Source organism: Populus nigra, chromosome 6, assembly GCF_951802175.1.
Source record: "Populus nigra chromosome 6, ddPopNigr1.1, whole genome shotgun sequence".
Taxonomy (NCBI): Eukaryota; Viridiplantae; Streptophyta; class Magnoliopsida; order Malpighiales; family Salicaceae; genus Populus; species Populus nigra.
Window position 1 is genome coordinate 3,935,232 of NC_084857.1, and position 26,574 is coordinate 3,961,805.

The window sequence follows — 26,574 nt, forward strand, 5'->3', positions numbered from 1 at the left end:
CCTTATAAATAGAAATCATATTCAATTAGAATCCTTAAATTGATGGTTAGATGGTGATCCAAGGGTTAATTTAATTCCATCTTCAGTATTTACTTTTTTTTATTTTGGATTTTTCTTTGAAGTTCGTGGGTTCTTCTATGTTATTTTGGTTCAAACAAAAATCTAGGATGACTTTGTTCATGATTTTTGGCGGTAGCCGGTGATTTTAATAAGGATGGTCGTGGAATTGTGAGTGGCTGTGGAGATGTTCAGGTAGACTTGTGAAGACTATAGGTTAAGGCGGTGTTGATGGTCAAAACAATAATAATATAATATAATTGAATAGTAAAATTAGAAGGAAAAGTTTTTAACTAATTATATAGATAATTTTGGTTAAATAATAAATAATAATATAGCACAATTTCAAGTTTTATTCATTTGAGTTTGATCAATTTTAAGTTATAAAAAATTATCTATAGCCCTTAATTATAGGAGTATTTTGTATAATCGATTTTTTTATGTGCTTTAGATCGTTTTGATGCGCTGATCTAAAAAATAATATTTAAAAAATAAAAAAAAATTATTTTGATGCATTCCAGTACAAAAATCACTTTAAAAAATAACCGCAACCACACTTCCAATCTAACTTACAAAAAAAAAAAAAAACTACCAAGCGAGCAGTTGTATCCAAAAAGAAAAAACCATCATGTATTATAACATCTGCTTTAAATCTTTAGAGTTAATTGTAAAACAAATACTCGTCAGCACAAATATCTTATCTTTCTACGTATTAGGATAACGATCCGTGGAAATTAAATTCAAGAATTGATATCGTACAATTATTCTCATGGCTTTCTGGAATTAAACTCTATTTTGTGTTTCATATTTAATTAGTGTATACAAACACAAACATTACAATAAAATTAAGCAACCATGCACCATCAAACTTCAGCAAATATTAATATTCCATATCACTGTTATTAATCAACACGAAAACATTGATATGAAAGAAACAAAAGAAAAGGAAAGCAACATGATAATAATTGAGAATAATTAGAATCATTACGAATTATTGTGCCTTTAAAAAAATTACATGATAACTAGTACTTACTATATATGTATATTTATATAATAAAATTAGTACGCATACAATATGGGTTTCCAAATATGTGAATTATCGAATCATAAAGTGACTGACTATAATAAAGAAAAACAAATTATTCATATCATGCATGTGCCTTTCTTTCCACTCCCCCGAGCTGGTCAGGAGAGGCCGGGCTGCAACCAGTATTCAGGAGTGGACTCGTGGCTGAGAGTTTGTTTTCGTTGTGATGTTGTGGTTGTTGATTCACTTGGAAGTGCAATTTAACAACTATTCCAACAAACAAGAAACAAAGAGGAATGTGAAGGAGACAAAGCAAAAGTAAAAATTAAAAAAGGTGTTTTGAGTGAGAGAGTGGGCTAGGGTTTTTTTTTGTTTTAATTTGAGGAAAAGGTGAGTTAATAATGAGTTAATAAGGAGAATATTTATAATTTAATTAAACTTGTAAAACTAGTAATAAAATTATGATTTTGCATGATTTTCATCGAGTTTATCGATTCTACATGAATTGAGTCTAATCTTATTGATTCTTGAGTTTCTAGTTTGATTTTTACTCGTTAAATATATATTGACTTGTAAAATCATATGATTTTACAAGTCAACTTGATTTCTTTGTATTATTGGGTTTTTTTATTTTTTTTATTTAAAGGGAATTGTTATTGTATTTTATATTATTCTATTTAATATTAGTAGAGTTTTATAGTTTTCTCTCTATAAATAATTGTAATAGCATTTTGACAAGTGAGATTTAGATTGATAAAAATTAAATATTTCAAGTCTCACAATGGTTATGATATTCCTGGTCTTCGAGGATGTTAATTTATAACAAACTTTGTTGTCCCTCACTCTTGTCTATATTTATTGATATCAGAGCTCAACATTTTATAATGGTTAGTTGTTGTGTGTTCATAAATAATCATCCCTATAAGAGATTACAAAACATGATGTTCTTGTGTAGTGAAGTGGTGAAGTGATTCCTTATGGTAAAATAAATGTTTAAAAACTAATATGCTGCTGTTTTTTAAAAGACCGGTGGTGAAATCCATGATGGAGTAGCCCGTGCAAAGATGTTGTATTAAAGATTCACGATGAGACAATCCATATAAAAATATCACGTTATGGATCCATGGAGGGAAGGGTCACACAAAGATGTTAGGGGTTTATGATATGGTGGTCCACACATAAAAAGATGTTTATGGTAGATGATAATTTTTTGCTAAAGTTTGAATTCAATACTTCAATGTCGGGAGATTACTGCAAGAGCTTTTGGGGAAAATAAATATTATCCTTGGTTGTTTTTATTTTTTCTTATTTGATCTAAGAATTTTATTTATTTTTATTTTTATATTTTCTTATTCTATATTATTAGGCTTTTCTAGTTTTTTATATTTATAAAAAGTAAAAAAGGTGTTTTGAGTGAGAGAGTGGGCTAGGGTTTTTTTGTTTTAATTTGAGAAAAACGGTGAGTCAATAATGAGTTGATAAGAGGAGTATTTATAATTTAATTAAACTTGTAAAATTAGTAATAAAATTATGATTTTGATTGAGTTTATCGATTCTATATGAATTGAGTCTAATTTTGCTAACTCTCAAGTTTCTAGTTTGATTTTTGCTCATTAAATACATGTTGACTTGTAAAATCATATGATTTTACAAGTCAACTTAATTTCATTTATTATTAGGTTTTTCTAGTCTCTTTTATTTGAAGGGAATTGTTATTGTATTCTATATTATTCTATTTAATATTAGTAGAGTTTTATAATTTTTTCTATATAAATAATTGTAATAGTGTTTTGACAAGTGAGATTTGGATTGATATCAAAGCTCAATATTTTATGATGGTTAGTTGTTGTGTATTGATAAATAATCATCACTATAAAAGAATGATATTCTTGTGTGGTGAAGTGATGAAGAGATTCCTTATTGTAAAATAATTGTTTAAAAATTAATATGCTGTTGTTTTTTAAAAGATTGGTGGTGAAATCCATAATGGAGTAGCCCGTACAAAGGTGTTATGTTAAGGATTTACGATGAGACAATCCACATAAAAACGTCACGTTATGGATCCATGGTGGGAAGGGTCACACAAAGGTGTTAGGGGTTCATGATATGGTGGTCCACATGTAAAAAGATGTTTATGGTAGATGATAATTTTTTGCTGAAGTTTGAATTCAATACTTCAATGTCGGGAGATTACTGCAAGAGTTTTTGGGGAAAATAAATATTATCATTGGTTGTTTTTATTTCTTCTTATTTGATCTAGGAATTTTTTTATATATATATTTATATTTTCTTATTCTATATTGTTAGGCTTTTCTAGTTTTTTCTACTTGAAATGAGTGATTTTTTATTTTATTTTTTTTATTTAGTATTTGTAGGTTTTCTGGTTTTTAATTTTATATGTTAAGGGTTGTAATTGCACTTTGACATGTAAAGCTTGAATGAGTAAAAATTAAATATTTTAAATATTTCTCTATAATTATAGTGTTTTTGACAGTTGAAAGTTTTAATTTCTAATAAACTTTATTACCCTTGGCTCTTGTCTACATCACATTACCATTATAACAAAAACTAAAAGTTGCAGTAAAAATATTTTTCATTCACAACCATAAAATCATAAATTGCAATAATAATCCATAATGATTTGTGGTTTTTTTTTTGTCTTTTGATCCTTTTTTTTTCTTTGGTAATTATTATTACTTTTAATTTAGTTTTCACAATATGTTTTTATTAGAATTTAGAGTTGATAATTTATTTTTTATATAGTTACTATAGTATATATAAAAAAATCATGATATCAGTGTGTTTCTGCATTAAGTTTCCGAGGTTTGTCTCGACCATTGCGGGTTTGTTTGGCAGTGTGGTTGCAGTTGCTTTTTAAATAGCTTTTCGTGTCAAAATACATGCTAATGATATTTTTTTATTTTTTAAAAATTATTTTTGACATCAGCACATCAAAATGATTTGAAAACACTAAAAACATATTAATTTGAAGTTAATAAAAAAATAAAAAAATTTCAAATTTTATCAAAAATACTTTTGAAACGCAGAAACAAACAGGCCCTGCATGAGATATGAGAGTAGAAAAGATTCCACTGTATAGCAATCAGAATATTAAAACAGTTTGTTTTTTTTAAAAAAAAAACGAGAAGGCCCCGTGTGCATGTCATGCATACACATGTGTGGCTGAAGCAGACTGTTTCGTGGTGTAAACTATTTTTAAAAGTTTTAATTTTTTTTTGTTAAGAATAATTAATTTGTATGTTTTCAATTTATTTTAATGTGTTAATATTAAAAAAATAAAAATATATTATTTTAATTTTTTTTTTAAAAAAACCACAATCACTGTTATAATTCCAAACATTCAAACAACTGGGTGGCTACTGATCATTGAACAAATCAGCTCACGGTCGTGTTTCAGATTAGTGCTCCATTTAAGGGCCACAACCACCAAAATCTTTGAAAGTGACATTCCTGCTAAATTAAATGGCTACGAGAACTTGGCAAGGAAACCGGACATCTTCCACTTTTCGTTGTCGAGAAAAATTGCTGCCTCAATTAAAAATCAGCTTCCGTCTTCCGTGCCAGGGTGAAAAACAAGAGTGAAAATCGAATAAAATATATTTCACGATTGACGAATCTGTAGGTACTAGATTTCTGTCCTGTAAGTTTTTTCTTAAGGTTTTTTTTTAAGAAAGTTCAGATTTTCCAACTCGTACGAGAAAAAACGGTGGACAAAAAGTGAAAATTCTCTTTCTTTTCTTTTCATCTCAGTTCCCTCTCCTTCAACCAAATCGCAAGTATGGATTTTGATCAGATCCTTTTCTTGTCTCCTTTTTTTTCCCCTTTGATTTCTAAAAGACCACAAAAAGGGTCTTGAATTAATTCTTCTAATTTCCTTTCATATATTATTAAGAAAAAGTATACATGTATAATCCACTCATAATCATGCACTCAGTTAATTTTTTAAAAAAATTATAATAAATTCGGAAGATTCAAATCTACGTTTTCTGCAACTTATCATACCGAAATCTCAACAGCTTGCATGTATTAAAATGTAAAATCGGATCTATTAGATTTTTTATATATAAAAAATTCAATAGTGAAAGTGTGTTTGATAGTGTTGTTGCAGTTGTTTTTTATTTAAAAATGTATCAAAATAATATTTTTTAAAAATAATTTTTGACATTAACGCATAAAAATGATTTAAAAACATCAAAAAAATATTAATTTTAAAAAAATAAAAAAAATTTAAATTTTTTTAAATTTTTTTAAAAACATAAAAACAAACAGGATACAAAAAGTCAAGTATCACGTTAAACTATGGTCACTATGTGGTCACATTCGTGATATAGCCCTGTTGTGTGTATTATTGCTGTAAGTTTCAATAATTTATTGAGCATGTCAGTTATTATTTTATCACAAAATTAGAACGGAACAACCAGCTCTCTTGATGCAAGTGTCCAGAGTTGTGGCGTTCATGTGTTCTTAGGTTCCTAGTTCAGGTGACGATGAAGAAAGGCTCAGTCATACAAGGGATGTGGGTTGAATCTTGTTATTAATTAATTTAAAAAATCAATATATCCACGCTTAATTAGTTTTATTTAGAAAAAAATAATTTAAATTTTAATAGGAACTGGGAGACTTGAAATGCGCGTGGAAGTGAAAAGTTTTAACATTGCCTTCAAGAGCAGAGGCAGAGGCACCGGCACGGGCACCGCGAGCTATGTTATATTCCGAGGATGTTGCAGTCCTCCAAAGTTATTTAAAGGTGAGATTTCATCCCTCCTTTTCAGGTTAATTCAAGGAGACACCTTATAAGAAATTTACCTATTGGCTCTATTTTTTCACCTCATTTTAATATCACTCTTGCATATTTCTCACATGGCCCTTTTAAATTCCAATAATTTGTTTTAGCTTAAATCTGTCTGGGAGTATGGTTGTGGTTGCGGTTGTTTTTTAAAATGTTTTTTGTGCTGAAATGCATCAAAATGATGTTGTTTTATTTTTTAAAATTATTTTTAATATCAACGCATCAAAATAATTCAAAATACACAAAAAAAAATTCATTTTTAGCAAAAATAAATTGAATTTTTAAAAAACACAGATGAGACAACATATTTAGATTTCGTTGGCTTCATTCGCAGAATTACCTTGAGTTTCAACTTCCAATGTAAAAATGGTATGATTTATATGAATTTATTTGGACACGAGAGTCGTGTTATTTTCTATCTCATTTGATTAGCTTATCGGTATAACTATTTCTTTTGGAGTTTTATCTGTAGATTATTTTAATTTTCTTTACTGGAACCTCCTACACTTTTTCATACCGATCGAGTCCCTCCACTCCTCTTCTTCTTCTTATTGTGTTGAATGAATTCCTCCATCTACATGACGCAAAAATGGTTAATTTTTTAATTTTTCTTGTTTGATGTAAAAATTAAATGGTTAAAATAGAGCAAGTTATCTGAGAAAAAAATAAACCTAGTTAATTAAAGTAGATTATTTTTACATGTTTTTCCTCGTTTCTTTAGTTAATTACATAATTTTCGAAAACAGAAGAGTACCATGTGCACGTATAAACTCTCGGTGTTATGATAAAAGAATTTTTACATAATAAAAAAACAGCAAAGTAACTTAATCAATACAAAAAAGAGTGTGAAGTTGCAGTAAAAAAAATTAGAAGAACACAAAAACCAATCCAGATAACACCCGTTTATTTTTATACTTAATTGATGATGTACACAAGATTAATTAATTATGTATTATAAAGTCAAAAGACTTGATTAGTATGGTAAAGATAATAATTATAAATTATATTCTGGAACGCCACTTAATAACTTTAATTTCAGAATGAGATAATTATTTGACATGATATCAAAAAAGTCTTATTATCTAAATGGTAAAAAGAAAATAAAAGAGAAGAATATTTAGATACCTGGGTCCCGTTTATTTGCTGAAAAATAGTTTTTTATTTTTTAAAGTGAATTCCGGGAAAGTGAATTATTTTTTTATATTTGATAGTATAATGAAAAATAAGTTAGAAAACACTTTCCGGTGTTTGGTTATGTCATGAAAAATGAGCTGGAAAATAACTTATTAATATTTTATTTTTTTCAAGTTTATTAAAATAATGAGAAACAAATCTTACAAATTTAAAAGTTGAATGAGAATGAAATTAAAAAAATATATAATTTCATAAATTATCTCAAATAAAATAAATAATAATCAAAATAATAGAGATCAAATTTAAAAAAAAATATGAAAGATGAAGAAATTAAAATAATAATAATAATAATTAACATTTCATAAATTATTTCAAATAAAATAAGTAATAATAAAAAAAATGAGGATCAAATTTGATAGATAAAAAATTTCAATTAAAAAATGATAAGGGAAAAGCAAATAAAAATTATAAAAATGAAGACTAAAATTAATATAAAAATTAAATTATAAGGGATGAGATTGAAAAACAAATACTCAAAACAAAATATATATAACAATAAAAAATTTGAGAACCAAATTTGAAATAATCAGTAAATAATATGATATTTTTAAATTTTTCACAGCTTTTGAAAATAGTTTTCCATCTAAAATAAAAGGAATATATTTTTTGAAAACCAAGCCAAATTTTTCTTTGACTGTAAATTATTTTTCATTGACATCAAAGTGTTTTCTGTTAACAAACTTTTCTAATAGTAAATAAATATAAAAAAATTAAAAAAATAATTTTTCAGAAATAATTTTTCAAAAAACAAACGCATCACTAAAGTGTATGTATATCTAGAAATGACAGATTTTTTTGGTTTACAAGAATTCTAAAAAACATATAGTATTTCACAAGCAGAATTGGAATGCTAAGTGGCCGTTTGGGAATGTGGCTGCGGGCACATAATATCGTTTGGTAAGGAGAAAAAAATGTTTTTCACTGATAGGACCCACTACAACTTAAAATGAAATCGCAGGTTTTGGAGAAGCAGCATTTGATTGCTTCTTCTAAGGCAAGAAGCTGTAACAGTGGAGCCATGCTCCACTGTACAGTGCGAGTGAATTTATTCACTCGCACTGTACACTTAAACTTAAATCAGTTTTTTTTTTTGAAAAACTAGGAAAAGTTTAGTTTTTGTTTTAATTATTATTTCGAAAAAACAGGAAAAGTTTAGTTTTGTTTTAATTATTATTTCGACAAACCAGAAAAAGTTTAGTTTTTTCTTTTTATTATTATTTCGAAAAACCAGGAAAAGTTTAGTTTTTTTTAAAAAAAAAACTAGTGCAGTTAAATGATTTTACTCGTACTATTCATGTAAACATGAACAATATTTTTTTTGTTTTTTTTAAAAATTAATTTAGGGTGAATTAAATTTACTCGTACTGTAATCTCAATTTTATTTCTGATAATATCTTAACTAATTTTATTGCATGCTCAAAAAATCATGAAAACTGTAGTTTTTATTGAATGAATTTTGTACGTAATGAAATTGTAAAATATTTTTTAAAAAATTAAGTTTTACTCAAAAAACTAGTATTTAATATTATTTAATAACACTATATAAATTAGAAGGATATCGCATGATGACGTAGCATTTGTGGAATTTGATCGCAATTCCAATTATGTTCTTGCCGGGTCCGACCCAGTAAAAAAAAATTCAGGTTATATTTTTATTTTAATTGTGTTTTATTCAAAAAATTAGAAGGAGATCGCTTGATGACGTAACAAAAAATACAGTTTTTGTTGTTGCGTGCTTAAGAAACCATGAAAAATATAGTTATTGTTGGATATATTTCGTATGTGATGACATTGCATATAGTTTAATGGAATAATAAAAAATATTTGATATCAATATTATTTATTTCATGATGTAATAATAGTAGTTAAATTTACAATATTTAAATTAAAAATATTTTTTAATTATTTTATAACCTCAATTTGAAAAGCATTTTTTTAACCAAACACATTAAACTACTTTTTGTTCAACCTCAATTTCAACCACAGTTTTAACCAAACATATATTTTTCCAAACCAACCTCAACTAAAAGTACTTTTTATAAAACAACTTTTTTAAAACCACAACCACAACAGCAACAACAATACCAAACACACTCTAAATCTCTATTCCAGGCCTCCTGAGAATGCTTTACAAGGCAACGGCACGATGAGTTCTTTCACTGATTTCCAAATCTGACAAAGACAGTCGTTTTACGTGTTATTACTTGGTTAAGCTGGAACCCAACTTTCTCCATGCGTTAACTAGTACTAATCCCAAGTGGAGAATATATTTTCTGCCTACAAATACCTTCCCCGAACAATATTTTAGTCAAGAGTGCCTGATTTTCTAATCACATCTTCCTTTTGACATTAGCCAAATCCACTTCAGTGTTCAACAATGCATATAAAGAAAGCATCCCGCTTGGTTATTTTGCTCTTTTTTAGTGGCGTACTATATACTTTCTAGTGGCGAATTGCCGTGGTCTCGCCATCAAAACCCGAGGATTTTTCGTAGCTAAGAAGACCAATTATGCAGCTGAGAGCAATCGTCTGAAGTCCAACTCCAATAATTAGACAAATTGCCATTTCTAAAGAATAATTGATTAAAGTCCCATGTCCATAGCGAGGTAGGAGAGGCCACCGATGATGCAATGATGAGCAAGTATTCATGTCCACTTGTCTAGCTTCCATGGTTGACGAAGATTTAACTCCCAGTATGTGTTTCTGTCTGCATCCCTGGACAATAACGACAAATAAATAGATTAATCTCTAAAAAATAAAAACAAATAAATTAAACCAGTGTGAAGCACGGCACCCGTTGATCTAGGCAGACTCGGGTCCTTATATGCATTTTCAACCATTTTGTTTGGTGGGTATATACTATGATAATTTATGAGGAAAATGCATCTGTTTATTGTAGAATTACAATAACTCTTAAAAGATGCAGCAAAAACACTGAACGCCCAAGCACAAAAAAAAATTCAATGAAATTATTTTATTACCATTTAAGAGAAAAAAATAAGATGCCTTTGGTGTTAGGCGTAACTCAACATTTTCTAGTAGCTTATAATTGGTTATTAAAAGATTGTTTAGTAATATATATATATAATGCAGTAAAAGAGCTAAATTATATAAATAAAAAAATTTAAAGTTGTCGGTGTTTTTGTTCTTTTGTTTTTTAAATAAAATAAAAAGGTATCTTTACCGCTCTAATTAGGGCTGAGCATTTTCAGTTCGGTCCGGTTTTGGGCCAAAAAAAAGCAATCAAACCGAAATTATTTTTTTTCAAGTTTTTGAACCGAACCGAACTGAAAACCGGTTCGAACCAACCATGTTCGGTTCGGTTTTTTTCCTTTCCAAACCAATTAAAACCAAACATTATTTCTTGGTTTTTTCATTGTTCATATTTTTTCAAGGATCTTATTTTCGTTTTATTTTTAATTTCACAGATTTGTGCTAATTTTCGGAGAAATCTTGGCTTTCTCAACAAGTATGACTCTTTTTTTAACTGGTTGGGCATGCATGATATCCAGAAATTCAATCCTGATTTTCTTTTTGTTAGATCTTTGCCCAAAAATTAAACTTTGCAAAAAGATACACAAAACAAAAGGAAAGAACAGAAGTAATTTGACTGGAGAAAAAAAAAACAAAGAAAAGATCAAAAGATATCTGTTATTAAAATGTAAAACCATCAAAACATTATTATTTGAACAAGAGGAAACAAATCAAAGAGGAAGGGTCAAACCCTTACACGCTAATTAAAAAATCCCCCTTTTCTACTCTCTAATCTTCCCTCCACTTCGTTTTGGAGCCGCCGCCACACACCTGTAAAGAAAAAATCCTAAACTCGCTCTCAATGGCGACCGATCCAACTTTGTTGCACCAACTCAGTCTCTTTCTCCAATCAAAAAAGAGAGATGCAAAGAGAAAAGGAGGGGAGATATCTAGAGAGAAAGGAAAGGGGAGGGGAGAGATGCATAAAGGGAGGGGCGGCTACTTTTTTGTTTAGGGAATGCAGAGAGCAAAGTTGGCTTAGGGTTAGAAAAGGCATCCTATTTATAGTTGTTTTTTTTTAGTGCTGGTCTGGTTGAATTGGTTCGGTTCGGTTCAATCGGTTTCAGATTTTGAAAACCGAAACCGAACCGAACCGGAATTTTTTTGTGATTTTTTAATCGGTTAATTCGGTTTTTTTTTCGGTTCGGTTTTTTCGATTATTTTTTTCCTGGTTTTCTCGGTTTATCGGTTTTTTTGCTCATCCCTAGCTCTAATCAAGAAAAATAAGTAATTGATTCCATGGTCTTTCCACACAGGTTTCTTTTTTTATTCTAATTTTGTTTCTTGTTTTTTAAAATAATTTTTTAATTTACTTTTCAATTAATATCCCTCCTTTTTAATTTTAATTTTGCTTATTTAATTTTTTAAATATATATTTTTTAATTTTTTTATATGTATTTATTTTTAAAGATATTTTTTATGATTAGTATATAATTTTTTTGTGTTTTATGTTTTATATAGATAAAATTTATTTTAAAAATAAAAAATAATATTTCTAATACATGTGGCATTGCATAATATTTTTATTTTATTTTTATTTTATTTTATTCAATCAGTTTACTGTACATGTATATTTTTATTATTATTTAGTTGAATACAAAATTAATTTTAATAAATAAATTTAATAAACATAACTAAATAACTATCATACTTTATTAGATTAAATATCTTAATTTATGTTTAATTGTTGAATTTTTTTAATTTTAATATTAGTTTTAATGATTATTTATTTATTTATTTTTATAAATAATACTCAACTTATTTAATTAGATATTTGCATAAAATTTTTAATTTATATTTATTTTATTTTTGAAAACAACATATTTAAGAAGAATTATATATTTATTTTTCTCAAAAACAAATACAAACCACGATGAAGCAGGTTTAAAATTAAAAGGAATACCGGTTATTTTTAAAGTGTTTTCATAAATTATTTTCTGATTTTAATAAATTAAAATAATACAAAATATATATAATAATAATAATAATAATAATTTTAAATTTTCATGAAATTCCAAACTGCGCCTAAACGAGATATTACTCTGGCACCGTACGTCTATCAAATTTTACATCATACGAATAACTTGACTGATTTGATGGATCACGTGAATCATATTTGTCCTTTCTCTCGCTTGGATGAGAAAAATACATCATTGCTCGTCACTGGAAACCTACAGCCTTGATTTTTTGCCTTGAATTTGTTTTTCTCATAGGATATTGATATTTAATTCTGCTTTTTTTTTTTTCTTTTTTTTTTTAATTTTGACTTGGATGTCAGGAGACTCTCTTTCCATTTTTATCGTTTGAGTCTGTAATCAAGAGCCTAGAAAAGGAGATCTTGTGCGTAGTGTAAATATCCTGTCTATTTAAGATTTAATCTGGGAAAAAAAACTTAATTGCTGACTGGAGAACGTTGGTGATCTTTTGTTCAACCCTGGTGCTCCATTATGGATCGGATAAAACATATTCAGAAAAAATAAATCTCAACATATTAACTGGTTAATTAAATCAAAATTCTAAAAGTTGATTTTTAACAATTCAGAGGCTTGGTGGGTGTTTCAGGAGACAACAATTTCAATTCTTAAAGGGAGGAGGGACATCTTATCACTAGAATTTTCGGTCCCCTCAGTTAACTAGAAAACAACAAAACCCCTAGGACATGAGGATTTTCACAACTTTACTTGTGACCAGAACAGGGGGTTCTCCGGTTTGAAGGGATGATTAGGATATTAGTTGAAGTTGTTTTTTAAAATATTTTTTATTTAAAAATGTATTGAAATAATATTTTTTTATTTTTTAAAATTTATTCTTGACATTAATATATTTAAAAATATATTAAAAAATAATTCAAAATAAAAAAAATTCCAAAATTAACAAAATATTGGTTCAACCTCTCCATCAAAGAGGAACTTAAAATGCCTGCAATGATTTTTTTTTTTTTATAGTGTTAGGGAACGTGATTGAAACTCTGAAATTTTTTTTTGTTTACATTTTTTTATAATTTTAATTTTTTTAATATATTGATAACATAAATAATTTTTTTAAAATAAAATAATATTTTAATACATTTTTTTTTACAAAAAAACGTTAATATAAATCCTGAATAATAGTTAGTCTCGTGGAATAAGAACTTCGAGAGTGGGGTTGCAAATAATCAGGGAGCTCACATGGATAAAGGATGGTCTTCCATGAGACAGCACCATGGTCCCCATGCGAACCCATTTATTAACTACGGTTTTTTGCTCTCTTGATGTTAAGTGTATGTTTGGACAATATTTTAATTGGAGTTTTTAAAAATTTTGATAGATTTTTTATGTGTTTAATATTTTTAGATTATTTTTATGTGTTAATATCAAAAATATATTTTTAAAAATAAAAAAATATATTATTTTAATACATTTATAAATAAAAAATACTTTAAAAAATAATCATTATCAATATTACAACTCAAAACATATTAACTTCCACTCTATTTTTTACTTTAATTGTTATGTCTTAATTATATTTAATCGCCCAGGATTGTCTTTGAAGTTGACGAGTCTCTTTTTCCTCCTCTAGCTCTGCTCAATTCCAGAAAGGAATCATTTGCATGGAAAAATACAGTCAAAAGGAGGATAAAGAGTTGCTTTCCCCCCTCTTTTAGCTCTGTTTAATTACAGAAAGGAATCATTTGCATGGGAAAATAAGAGTCAATCTTCAAGGAAAAAGAGTGACTCAACCTAAAAATAAATCGATCCATATATACATTGTTTTGTCGGGGAAAGGTTTTCCAAGCCACGAAGTTCCAGCTTTCAATCCACAACTCTTAGCTTGACGATCAGTGACAGGACTCATGCGTGTTGATTATTTTACCTTTTCTGATTCGTGGCTAATATATACGGATTGAATGACCAATATATGGTAAGTTAATTGACGAAGATTATCTATAGACAAATAAAAGCAGTGATTTGATCTCGACCGCTAAATCTCAGGCAAACCAATAGTTTCACTCACCGTTGTAAATGAATTCCTGCTCTATGTATAGATATACTTCCAATTTGAATGAAAAAAAATCATGAATCAATTGATTTAACTTGTAATATGTATCATAAAATTATGATAATTTAATAAAAAAAATTATAAATTATAATCTCAAATCAATATTATATTAAAGGATTAAAATAAAATAAAATAAAATAAAATGGATCCAAGTCAATCTAGTCGGGTTAATCTATCAAATCCAGATTATAAGACCGTGAAAATCTTATAGAAAAAAAATTAAAAAACAATTATGTAACTCAGTTCTTAATCAACTCAATATTGAAGGATGAAGTTGATAAACAAATAATTAAAAAAAAACAAAAAAATAATATGAGTTAACACGTCTAATCCATAAAAGTATGATCCGAGTTATGAGATCCAGAAATTTTCTAGAAAGAAAATAAAAATAAATTATGATGTCCAATAGCTAGTAAAATCAGTGTTAAAATATTTATATATATTAAAAAAAACTAGAAAATTTGAATAGTCAAAATGAAAAATAGCTTTGCTTTCCATAATTTACTGTACAGTGAAAAGCCAAACTTTTTACAGAATGTCAATAATTAAATCAATAATGTTTACGTTTTCATTATAGATTGCCTCGGTGAACATCGAAAGAACGTGTGTGGCATGATTCTTGGAATTTCTATGCAAGCGGTCCGCATTGATAATAAAAATCCAGTCCTGGTGAATACAAGAATTGGTTCACCGCTCTCGACTCGAGCTCCATGCCAAATAAAATGACCTAAAAAAAGTATCATGAAATGCTAACTCCACCATTCGATACAAAACATTAACACCCAAACTATTATATGTCACAATCCCGGCCTTCCATCACAGAAACAAAAAAACTACGAGCATGACCGAATACTTTTATCTTACTAAAAAAAAATATCTAATATTGAAAATAGTTTGTTTTGTATACCGTCAAAAAAACATCTAGGAAAAGCCCATCATGAAACAGTGTCTCTGCTTGTTAAATTCCAAGGTTCCTGGACTCGGTAGGCACCTGGAATCGCGTGCCAGTTATGATAATTGATTTATTGAAAAGGATATATGTATATATATTTTTTTAAGATTTGGATTTGAAATTGCAGGTTTTGTTGAGGGAATCTGGAGATTCTTTTTCACGTGGTTAATACATAATTTAATATTTGTTTTTTTATAGATAATCGTGTTGATGTTGATGGTGGTATAAGTCAAATTATATAAATCTCAATTAATTTCATAAATTTTAAAGTTGACGATCATACAAATCTTATGTAAAACAAATTTTTTAATCTTAATTTTTTATTACTGCATGCACCTACTACTAGATGATTGTCACAAATTTTCTTTGGAATTAGGGATAATTACCCTTTTTTTCATTTATTTGTAAAATGTTTAGTTATAAATTTTTGAAAGATGAAAAGTAAGCTTTAATTAAATTAAATTAATATTAAAAAGCTTGAGGTTCTTTTAACTTTCTTATTCATCTATTAATAAAAAAAAGTACATTAAAATAATCTCATACTTGGAATAAAAAGAAAAACTAACATATAAAATAAATACTATCCAGGATTAATTGTCATGCCACTTATAAAAAAACTTAATTTTTTATTGTGAGATTTGATGGGAAACTTAACCCGACAAAACACAAAGATAATGTTTTTTTTTACATATTTAATGAAGAGCATAATAGTCTTTTTCTACTGAAATTAATTAACGAAGAAAGAAGATACTTAATATTAATTAACAATTTTTAGTCGCGGGAATAAGTCTGGAAAATCTCGAACCTTAGATGTGCCATTTTTTCCCTGTTTATAATTAAATAAGAAAGCTATTTTTTTAATATTAATCTAATTCAATTAAAGGTTATTGTTTACCATTCAAAAATCTGTAACTAAACATTTTAACAACCCATAATTAAGGAAGAGCAACTTACCAAAAGCTGTTAATAACGTGTGCCCTAAGCACACACCTTAGAAAAACCCTTACTGTTTTTACCGGCGAGGATTAAGTGCAAGGAATGTTTTCACTAACCAAGATTAGGTTAAAAGAACTACAAGCCCATTAATTTTAAAAATTGTAGCATAGAAAACAGTAAAAAAAATATAATCCTGTTAACTTGAATTTTTTTACGATAGTATCCGAATTACTCAAATAATTATCTGAACAACCTATTTTCCAAAATTTAAGAGATTTTATACCGAAATTGGTTCAGGTAAAAGGGTTTTTCTGAACAGTGCTCGTCTTAGATGGGTATAATATTGGTGTCACCGAGATGATCGAGGATGAACTGACATTAGTGGCTGATCAAAAGGAGGTAAAAATGACTCCAGTTGCTTACTCAGCTCCAGCTTTCAATGGGTCCGATTTACTGTTTCTTGGAATAAGCAAATTACTTCCCCACTTGAATGTTTTGCATATGTTCTCAAAGCAGCATGTTGCCTGCCTGTTCATAAAATTCTTGCTATTGCCCTAAGTTGTCAAGATTCCATGACTTCGAATTCCTTCTGTAGCCACAGGATTTTCTTATCCTTGTGATATTGTTTTGTACCAATAGCATGAAGATGCTCCTCCCTGGAATCCTATTAATGATAAAGACCTCTCAATAATTAGTCCTTCAACGGATAGCAGACGAAGCAGCCTCTTTTATCGGATCATTTATATATATATATATATATATATATAAAAAAAATTTATTTCCAGGTTCAAAAATATTAACAGCATACATTTCTTTAAAGGGATACCTCATTAATGGTCTGAAAGCAAAAGCTTCAACTTACAATTGTATATACATGAATGTCGGCATGTTTCTTTCACCATTAATCTTAAATATGAAGGATTGTGGAAAGATAAGAGCCTCGTCAGCGATGCTAGGCCGATTCTTGCCTTAAATGGTGTTTTCTTTGATAAAGACAGAATGGCATGGAGACTTTTCTGCTCGGGTGCTTATCGTTAGGTATTTTTGGATGGATGTTCAAGCCAAGACCTCATAATTATTACCTAATTAATTTACTGATGGTTAAGCACTTAAGCCTATTTATTCATGCATTTCAAAGGATTTAAAAATAATAATTATATTTTTTTGTTTTTTATATAGTTTTAGATTATTTTGATGTGTTAATATTAAAATTATTTTTTTAAAAAATACCTACTATGACAATATCAATAGGTTTTTAATTAGCATAAACTCTTGTACTTTTTAATTCAAACTTTATACAATGAGTATGTTAACACTGTTATTAGTCTTCGGTTACTAACACCGTTATTTGGCCGATAATTTTAAAAATTCTTAGAATATGCTTACTTTTTATATTATAAAACATAAAAAAATAAGAAATAAAAAATAAAAAATATGTTTTTTTTAATTAAGTCCCACCAATTTTGCATTTCCTTGATTTTATAATTACATTTCTGTTAATTATAAAAATAAATAAATATAAATGAGGGAAAATAATTAATTATATATATAAAAATTTGTATTTAAAGTTACAAGTTAAAATTTCTTTATGATTTTTAAAATGATTGGTTATACATGAGGGAAAGAGTTAGTGGTATAGAGCTTAATTTATTAATTTTTTTAAAGTTATTTATCTATTTTTATTATTTTTTTCTAATATAAAAGAGCATATTCAAAAGAATACTTCAAAGCCAAAGCTATCTAACACCGTTATTAATGGCGGCCTGGCAGGACTGGCACAGACTTACAATAAAAGGTTTGGATTAAGAAGTTTCAACGATGAGGGACCTTATTATTAAAACAAAGTCGATAGTACAGGGGAGGGGCCTTCAAAGCTCATCAACCCAGTACTTTGGCATTCCATTTAACAAACCCGTCTCCGTTCTTCAGGTTATAAGGTCGTGATTCACCCAATACTTAATGACCCTCTGAGCTCGAAGGTCACGTCATCAAGCATTACATTTACTCCAAGCAGGCTGTGGTAGCTGGCAGATGAACGAAGACATACTCGAAAGTGAGATACAGCTGTTTGCTTGCTCATGTTACTGCTCCCAATTACAAGAAACAAAACGCCATTAAAGGTATGCTGTAAGCTAGATCCACAGCAAGGGCCACGAGTACACCATAACAAATACGCCACCTTCAGGAAAAAATAAACGTAAAGATTCAAACATGTGATCTGTTCTACGTTACAACCAAGGATTTAAGAGCCGCTTGTAATCCGGGAAGGGACTTATACTATGCTTAATCAAATTGCAAGAGCTGCGGTTTTCGTTTACCAGTTCGAATCCAAAATATTTAGAAACTTGAGCATTTCTTCTTTACATATGAAGTACTTCCTGTTTTTTTGGAGGGCTTTAGAATTGCTATTGTACCAAGAAAGAACTCCGACATTCTTCCCAGTAAGATTGAGAAAAGAGAGTAACCAAAGTTATCATCCTAATTAACTAGGACTCTCTTTAAGAAAACTTATAAAGGTATGTTCGTCCGAATTTTGGAGTAAACTGTAGACAGAAACCATTCTGCAGTGGCGATGAATGGACATTAGTTACAGGAAAACATCTGATTACTCTTGGGTCCGATCTTTGTTGTTCACGCGTCAGATGGCCAAATTACCTCTCCACGTAAATTTGTTGCGTATCTTTTCAATGCAGCATGTTGCATATCTGTCTACAAGATTCTTGTTGTTGCACCTAAGTTGTCAAGATGCGGATGCTTCCAATTCTGCTCGTTGCCGTAGTACCTTTTGTCCCTAGGATTTTGTTTTTAATATATTACCATCATGATCAAAATGCTCTTTCATGGAACTCTATGTGATGCCACTCTGTTATTAATAGTTAGTCCCTCCTTGCAGGACAGCAGATCACAATGTGATGTTTTGAGGGAATGGAACGAAAAATGAAAGTGATGGAAAAGAAATTTTGTTTCCGTAGTACGGAATTTGGATCCTAAAATTAGGAATAGAGAAGAAAGTAACGGTACGGAAAACGGGGAAATTAAAAATCTCAAATTTCATTTCCTCTCTTTAATTTCCCTGGTTTTCCCTTCCATCTTTGGATTGCTATACACTCTGTTAAAGGGATGCTTCTATTGTCTGTCTGCTATTCTATAGGTCAATTGCTAAAATATATGCAGGTTACCGTTGTTCCAACTTTCCACGTTCTTAGTCTGCAGAGAGCCATTCATAAATGCCCCTGCTGATTGAAGCATTGGCCTTGTTAGGTATCCTTCTATAATTCTACTAACTAAAGAAGTGGAGCTTGCTAGTTTAATGTCATGGTACTGCATTTAAGAAACCGAGCTCCTTCCATCCAGTTATAAATTCCTTTTTTCCCGATTCCTCAATCCAATCTTCGGAACTCGAATTCAGCCATCAAGTTATATACATTGTAGCTGGGAGTTAAGAATGGGTGACTTCAAAGTGAGATACAATTGTTTGATTCTTGTTCTTGCTCCCAATTACAAGATACAAAACCCATCAAAGCGAAACCGATCACTGATTACAATAAATATTTAGACCACCAATAATACAAACAGATTACAATGTGTTGTCTCTCTAATCTTTGCCTTCATCATCGAAACTTTGAGCCTAACTGAGACCACAAATACACCGTAGATAGGGGGAAACAAAGACAAGCAAACGAGCCTCAACCTTCTTCTTTTACATCATTGGCACGAAGGGTGGGTTTCTCCACCTTTCGAACTCTCTGTAGTGCCAAGAGTATCACCAGAGTATGGCCATTTTCTAACAAGTTCAGGTTAAAAATCAAGAGGGAAGTCGGGCCAACAGAATAGGGGTGGAAAAACATATAAACCCTTGAACCACAGAGCCTTCGTCTTAAATATTGAAAGGTAAATGAGTCCACACAAATTTTCATCTGTAATAAAATTATAGAAGCGAACTCCATTGGGAATTCCCATTACCTCTCACCCATTGTAAGCATTGCCAGGCAGCATTATCTCCAAGCATGATTGAACTTCAGGGTTTCTTTCGGCCCCACGACTTTTGACAAAAAGCGTCACACCTTTAATGCCTTTTTATACTCTATAGAAAGAATCGATTAAAAAATGCAGTCGACTCAACAAGCCATCATTACCAGTCACCGCCCGTTCTACTTGCAAATGCAGAAACTAGATAATTTCAGGTTCACCTGAATAGCTTCCCTGCAGAAAAAAAATATTAAGGTGACTTTCCAGTCATATACATCAAGCATGAAAGCACCAGAAATCAACTACTTCGACCAGAGTGAAATTATGCAGGATATCCGTCACCGGAAGCTTAGACATGTTCAAAACTCGCCGCATTGAAAAGGGAAAAGAAGAACAATAAAAAGGATGGAGTGGCTACCAACTATTTTCACATACAATTGGCACAAAACAGATGAATCTGTTATTCATCACGCCTTTCCAGCGCGCAACCAAAAGCAATCAATAATTGTATCGAGGCTCTCAGTAGCCAAGGCACCACGGAAAATACAGAAAACAAAATACATCTGACAAAAAAAAAAAGGCATTACAGTAGAGTTCTATTTCTACCCAAACAGCTCAAGGAACAAAGGTGGAACAAATGCCCAATGATCGGCAGGATTTGCAATAATTACAATTCAAAATCCCAGGGCTGCAGCCACATATCTACACATTGGAGACAATAACAGATTTACATTGGCAATGCAATACAGCCTTAATTGGTTCCCTTCCCAGCGTTCGAAAACATAGTACCTTCGTCTTCAGAATATGGCCCACCCAAAACGCTAGATCCATCAGGCAGATTATCAGGCAAAGCGTTGGTATTATCACAGCCGCCACTTATATCTGCAACACTGTTGCCTATAGAGGACTCGGACAATGAAACCAGGCCCATGGTGGCAATTCTATTTGCAATAGCATCGACATCTCTGGTTCCTGTGTAAAGGCTCCAGCTTCCACTAGCAAGTATACTCGTCTGATCAGTATTGGTTAGCACAACCGGTAGAACATTCATGAATTGAGAATTGGTTTGGCTTGTACTGCTGATAAGCAGTCTCAGAGTCTCTCTCGCACCCTTCTCCACCACAGATTCAGCAGTTTCAGGAATCAATGGGTTTACAAGTCTTGGGTGCAAAGGTGGAATAGGACTTGCAATAGTCGGTCCAGCACTGACCAGGTAGCCTTGACCCGAGGAACAAACATCAATGAGTGGAATGTGAACAATGGGGTCACACATTAAAGGAGTGAAAGTTGGGATTTGCTGTGAACTCGGAATTGGCAACCGAACTAATGGGTCTGGCAGCAAAGCAGGAAAATCCAGCGAGGGGAAGTCAGCCAAACTGAGAGGTGGTATAGGGCTTAACAGGTTGGATGGTCTACTGGGGGATAATAATGGAGGAAAGGGTGGCAGTAAAGGTGATTCAACCGATGAGATAGATATTTCTGAAGGTGTGGAAGGATATTGCAAACTCGATGTACCTTGGGGGCACCAACAATAGTATGGAGAGAGAATAGGTGGGCTAGGCAGAACATGAGACACAGGGAGCTGAATTGGTGGCAAAGACAATTTACCAAGAGATTCAAGAACACTAGAGGGTGCCAAAGGGCAGCTCTTAGCTTCCTGCAATTTTTCATTCCCGGATTGATTGCAAGTCACATCAATGCTGAGTGGCAATGCAGCCATTATGTTATCAACTGCTGAAAGATGGTTGTCCACACGACGCCTTAACTTTTCCCTGGTGGCATTCCTTGAAGAAGACAGGCTTCTGGGTAGGCCCTCTTTGAAGGAACTTGATCTAGGACTGAGACTTCCCTGATAAGTTGAATTCGTTTTAACTGCCAGACTGCCAGTATGCCTGGAACGCAGAGACTTTGTTGTGGAGGTTGAATCAGAGACGTCCGGAGTGGTAGAAGAAGTGGCAAGAGAACAAGAAGAAATTTCCCTGCCATTGCTTCCCACAAGGAAGGCCCGAAGGTGAGTTGCAAAGCAATCAAGTCGTGACTTGCTGATTCCGGTTAAATCAGCTATAGATGGTTTCCTCTTTAGTACATCTTTCATCTATTATTGAAATAAAAAAAACATGCATTAGTAACCACTGAAAAATATTTCAAAGAACACACAGAGACTGACACGTTATTGATCATATGGTAACTTTCTTGTATTTTCCCTCCTTCCAACCAATATTCATGTTCTGATTAATTGCGGAAAAAATTCAAGAGGGAGGAAGGAAGAAGGAAAATCAACTCCTGCAAACCTGGCTATTATTGATTGCAAAGTCGAGTTAATCATCATTTCTATAAATAAGAAAATATGCATAAATATTATTTGCAGTATTTCAAAAACATCATATAAAAGTTCCAAAGCTAAATTAGTTCTGACCAAACAGTGCACAAGTATGTGCATGCATAATCATCCCCCAAGAAGCTGTTGTGCATACCTTTGCAAGTAATTCAATTCCCAAAAGTTTTGATTTCTCCGAGCACCAAAAGTAAAAAACTCTGCCATCTGAGATCTTTAAGTTGAAAGATCGGCCAGAACTGTCTGCAGGGATCTCATGAACTTCAACAGCAGGACAGTGGGTTTTACTACTTAGGGTGAACAGCCTCTCTGTACTACCATCATCACCAATGAATGAGAGGCGCAGACCAGACGCTGGCAATAGTGTAAGATTTAAATCCCCTCTGAGAGAACAAGGAGAAATGGAAAATGATTTAGCAACACAAACCAAAAACTGCAACTAGAAACAGTGCAACATCTTGAATAAAATCATAAATAGTAGGGAATCTTTAAATGCACTATGTCAGCACATAAAGCTTATACCGAGTTCATAATTTTGAATTAATGACATGAATTTGCAGATGACTTGTATGTGCTAGTGAACAAAATTAATAAGTTTGTGAGGCTAGACAATATAATATCATTTTTAGTGTTTGCTAGATCTGCAGCCCTGTTGGATTGCATTATTGATCAGTTGCAGGTTCTTTTGACATACACCCAGAAGCTGGCATATTGTAGCACATCTAGAAGATATCTGGATTACTTCCACTAAAAGCTTGTTCAATGGACCATGATAATTGCTCCTCCATGGCTTTAACATTTCCATACATCAACAATAATTTGACAAGTGTTCATTCTATATTCACTAATCTTTTTTCTTGAAAACCATCATTAAGTAGCATTGCTTGTGATATTATTAGCAAAAGTATCAAAAGTTAAGGAACATCCCAAGAATACCCTGAAACCATGCTCCAAATGGATTGTGATAAAAATCCTCCAAAACAAATTGTAAAGTTCATAACAACAATCTAGAAGACTTAACAAATAGGAAAGGTAATACACATTCAAGACTGCGATGACAAGTTATAAAAGAGTGTCTTGCTGAACTCAAAGCATTTTACACGCAACCAGATTGCAAAGGCAGTATGCAGATTATATCATGAGGTTAGCAAGAGGAAGTTAAACTGGTATGAAACTACTCACGCTCAGATTCTAATTCAGTTCAAATGTTCTTCCTATATATCCAAAAAGCAGTAGCAAGTTATATTATCATATGTAGGAGATGAAACTACCTTTACTTCCTCATAATTCAGAGATCATAATAGAATACGCCCACTTTACCTACAAGTCAAAAGATATTTTTACTTGGAAGCATGAACATTATCACCACAAATAAGCTAAAACATTTAATCCTGCAAACTCTACAATTCATCAACTACCAAATATATACACTTTACAGCTACAATTATGTTTAAAAATTAACTCAATGCTGATGGAAAAGCTCTAATGAAAAGTCAACGCTGTAAGAAAACTATCTAAGTATGTGCCAGAGTAATTATAGGAAATACAAAGGTTAGAGAATTCTTTTATATCAATAACCAACTTGACAAGGAATGACCACTAGACATGTATTCACTTGGTCATAAAGCATCATGAAGCAAAACCCATTATGCAGAATGTCATTTCTAGTCTCTAGATGAAGCAAGCCATAAAACAGCTGTAATCGACAGTCATTCCATAGGAGCCAAACATTCATGTGAATTATGTTATCATATGATCCTTGTGACTCGAGTTCATTGAATTAATAAAGAAAAGAATGCACAAATTGTCCTACTATCAGATGGTAATCCAAGAGGTTAAAGTACAAGATGAATAATGCGCTTAAAGTACAAGATGATACTAATGGGGAACAGAACAGAGGAATGCATAAAACAAGTAAAAATTATTTTGAACATATGCGAAATGCACAAGGACAAGTTCACAAAGAGATATGGTTGCGTATACATGATATCTGAAAAATATATCTGAAAACTTACAGGTACAATTACATTGATGATATACTGCAAACAAACATGAAGTTTAGTTTAATTCAGCTGCCTGCATAGGATATTAATTCAATTGCATAACCGTGTGAATGATTGGATCAATTAACATTAGACAGTGAAAGAATCACCACATTGGTTATATCTTCACACACGAAGGGGTTGTTCATAAATCAATTTAGCATGCTCACACTTCACATAAATATAAACATAAAGCAGCACAAAAGTAGTCTCACAAGTCAGAATACCAAGCTCACACAATTATATGAAACTATAAAATAACCCCAATTAAAGAAATCAGAGTACAATTTGAACAGTGTAAAAATAGAACCGCAGCTCCAGCATAACGCGGTAGAATTAAAGCATTGGAAACAAGATAAGAAACATGTAAACATTCAACTACCAGAGTCTGTCACTGTTTCCACACACAAACCTCAATCAATACAATAACTCAAAAAACACAGCACATGAATGCACAGACAAAATAAACAGTCCGATATCCGTATAGAATTCAATTACCTTATGGTAGTCGGGCACAATAGAGTCCCTTGCTTGTTAATCTTCCCAACACGAATCGAAACCAGAGGTATGCAGAAACACCTAGCTAGCATACCAACCTCCGACGGCTCAAAGTGCTATTCAACAGCACAAATAAAAAACGAAATCAGACATCTTAATTACAAAAGATAAATAATAAAAACAAACAAATTAGTTACCAAACTTCATAGTTACCTGGCTGAGATGTGCTAAGAGCCGGTCCTCAGCCACGCCACTGGAAGCATTCAGTTTCAACAACGGCTTTAACCTCTCATCAGCTCTACAAGCTCCCATGACCTGCATGTCTAGCGCTTGCAGCCACTGCAAAACCCTATCTTCACGATCGTTCCTTTGAAGCAACAAATCTCCGTCTCCTTGGTCCACTAGAATGTCCGTCAATCGCTCCGTTAACCCAGCCTCACTTGGCTCGCTCCGCTCTGCTGAAACCCTGCCAGATCCCGCGGTAGAGGTTCCACCGGCGCTCGATATCGACGATGAGTCGTCGAAATCGTTAACGCTTGATTGTTCAACGCGATCTTCGTTGAATTCTTGCTTTCTAGAATTAGCCATCAGACAATTTTTTTAAAATTAATAAAATCCAGACTCAAAATCGAAACCCTAAGCTTCAGTTTCTTCTTGAAATGGAATCCGACTAAGAAATTAAAAAAGAAGAAGATCGATTTGTTGTTGTAAAGCAGGGTTTTAGAGAGAGAAACTCAAGAGATAGTATTAGAGAGAGAGAAAATATCTGGCACAGAGGAAATGCTGGTGGCGTGGAAAAATCAAGTGAAACGGAGGGAGTTATATAAATTACCTGCCGGATTCGAAAGAGTTTTTCAATTGCGATTTGTGTAGTTTATGTGTCCGGGCGTGATTTCATAGGAGCCACGTCAGCACTTCGGACGTAGAGGGAAGGCGATGTATGTGTCGCTTCATCAAGGTTATAAAGACTATATTTTTTATTATTTTTTATTTAAAAATATATTAAAATGATATTTTTAATATTAATATATTAAAAAATTTAATAAAACAACTATTCAACTACAATGCTTAGGTAATCTTTTTAGGTCTAGAGACAGGGCCACGAGCCCAATAGGATGGATGCTAATTGCTGGTTGCCGCAGGGGAGAGGAGGTTAAGCCAGGTTTGCTAAAAAAAAAAAATATATATATATATATATATATATATATATATATTTATATTATTTTGATGTATTGAGATTAAAAATAAAAAATATTATTTTAATATATTTCTAAAAAAAATACTTTAAAAAATAATTTTAATCATACCTTTCAACACATTCCTTGAAATGTTATATAAGTGTTATATTAAGGTAACTTTTGAGATTGCAATTTAAAAAAGTTATTTTTAGTTGTAGTTTTAAAAAATATATGTTTGATTAAAATTATGATAAGATAGATTTTTACATGAAAAATAAATAAAAAATAAATTTTTATAAATAAAAAAACATGTAATTTTATCTTATAAGAAACCAAGGTTTTAAAGGCAATTATACATGGGGTCCGGTATAGAAGACAAAAATAATTTAGCTAACTAAATGATTTTAAAATAATAAGTTTAAAAAAATTATATGTTTAAAAATATTATAAGATAAAATTTTACATGTGAAATAAATAAAAAATAAATTATTTTTAACTTTTACAA

The 26,574-nt window shown here is 30.9% G+C and overlaps 1 protein-coding gene across 1 annotated transcript; it reads right to left on the reverse strand.

Moving 5' to 3' along the window:
* Positions 1-20,453: 20,453 nt before the first annotated feature.
* Positions 20,454-25,698, reverse strand: LOC133695762 (uncharacterized). The gene is made up of 4 exons (XM_062117704.1): positions 25,105-25,698; positions 24,892-25,007; positions 22,491-22,734; positions 20,454-22,111 (listed from the first exon to the last, which is right to left on the reverse strand). Exons 1-4 carry the CDS (start codon positions 25,477-25,479, stop codon positions 20,768-20,770), a joined length of 2,079 nt encoding a protein of 692 aa, XP_061973688.1. The 5' UTR covers positions 25,480-25,698; the 3' UTR covers positions 20,454-20,767.
* Positions 25,699-26,574: the final 876 nt, after the last annotated feature.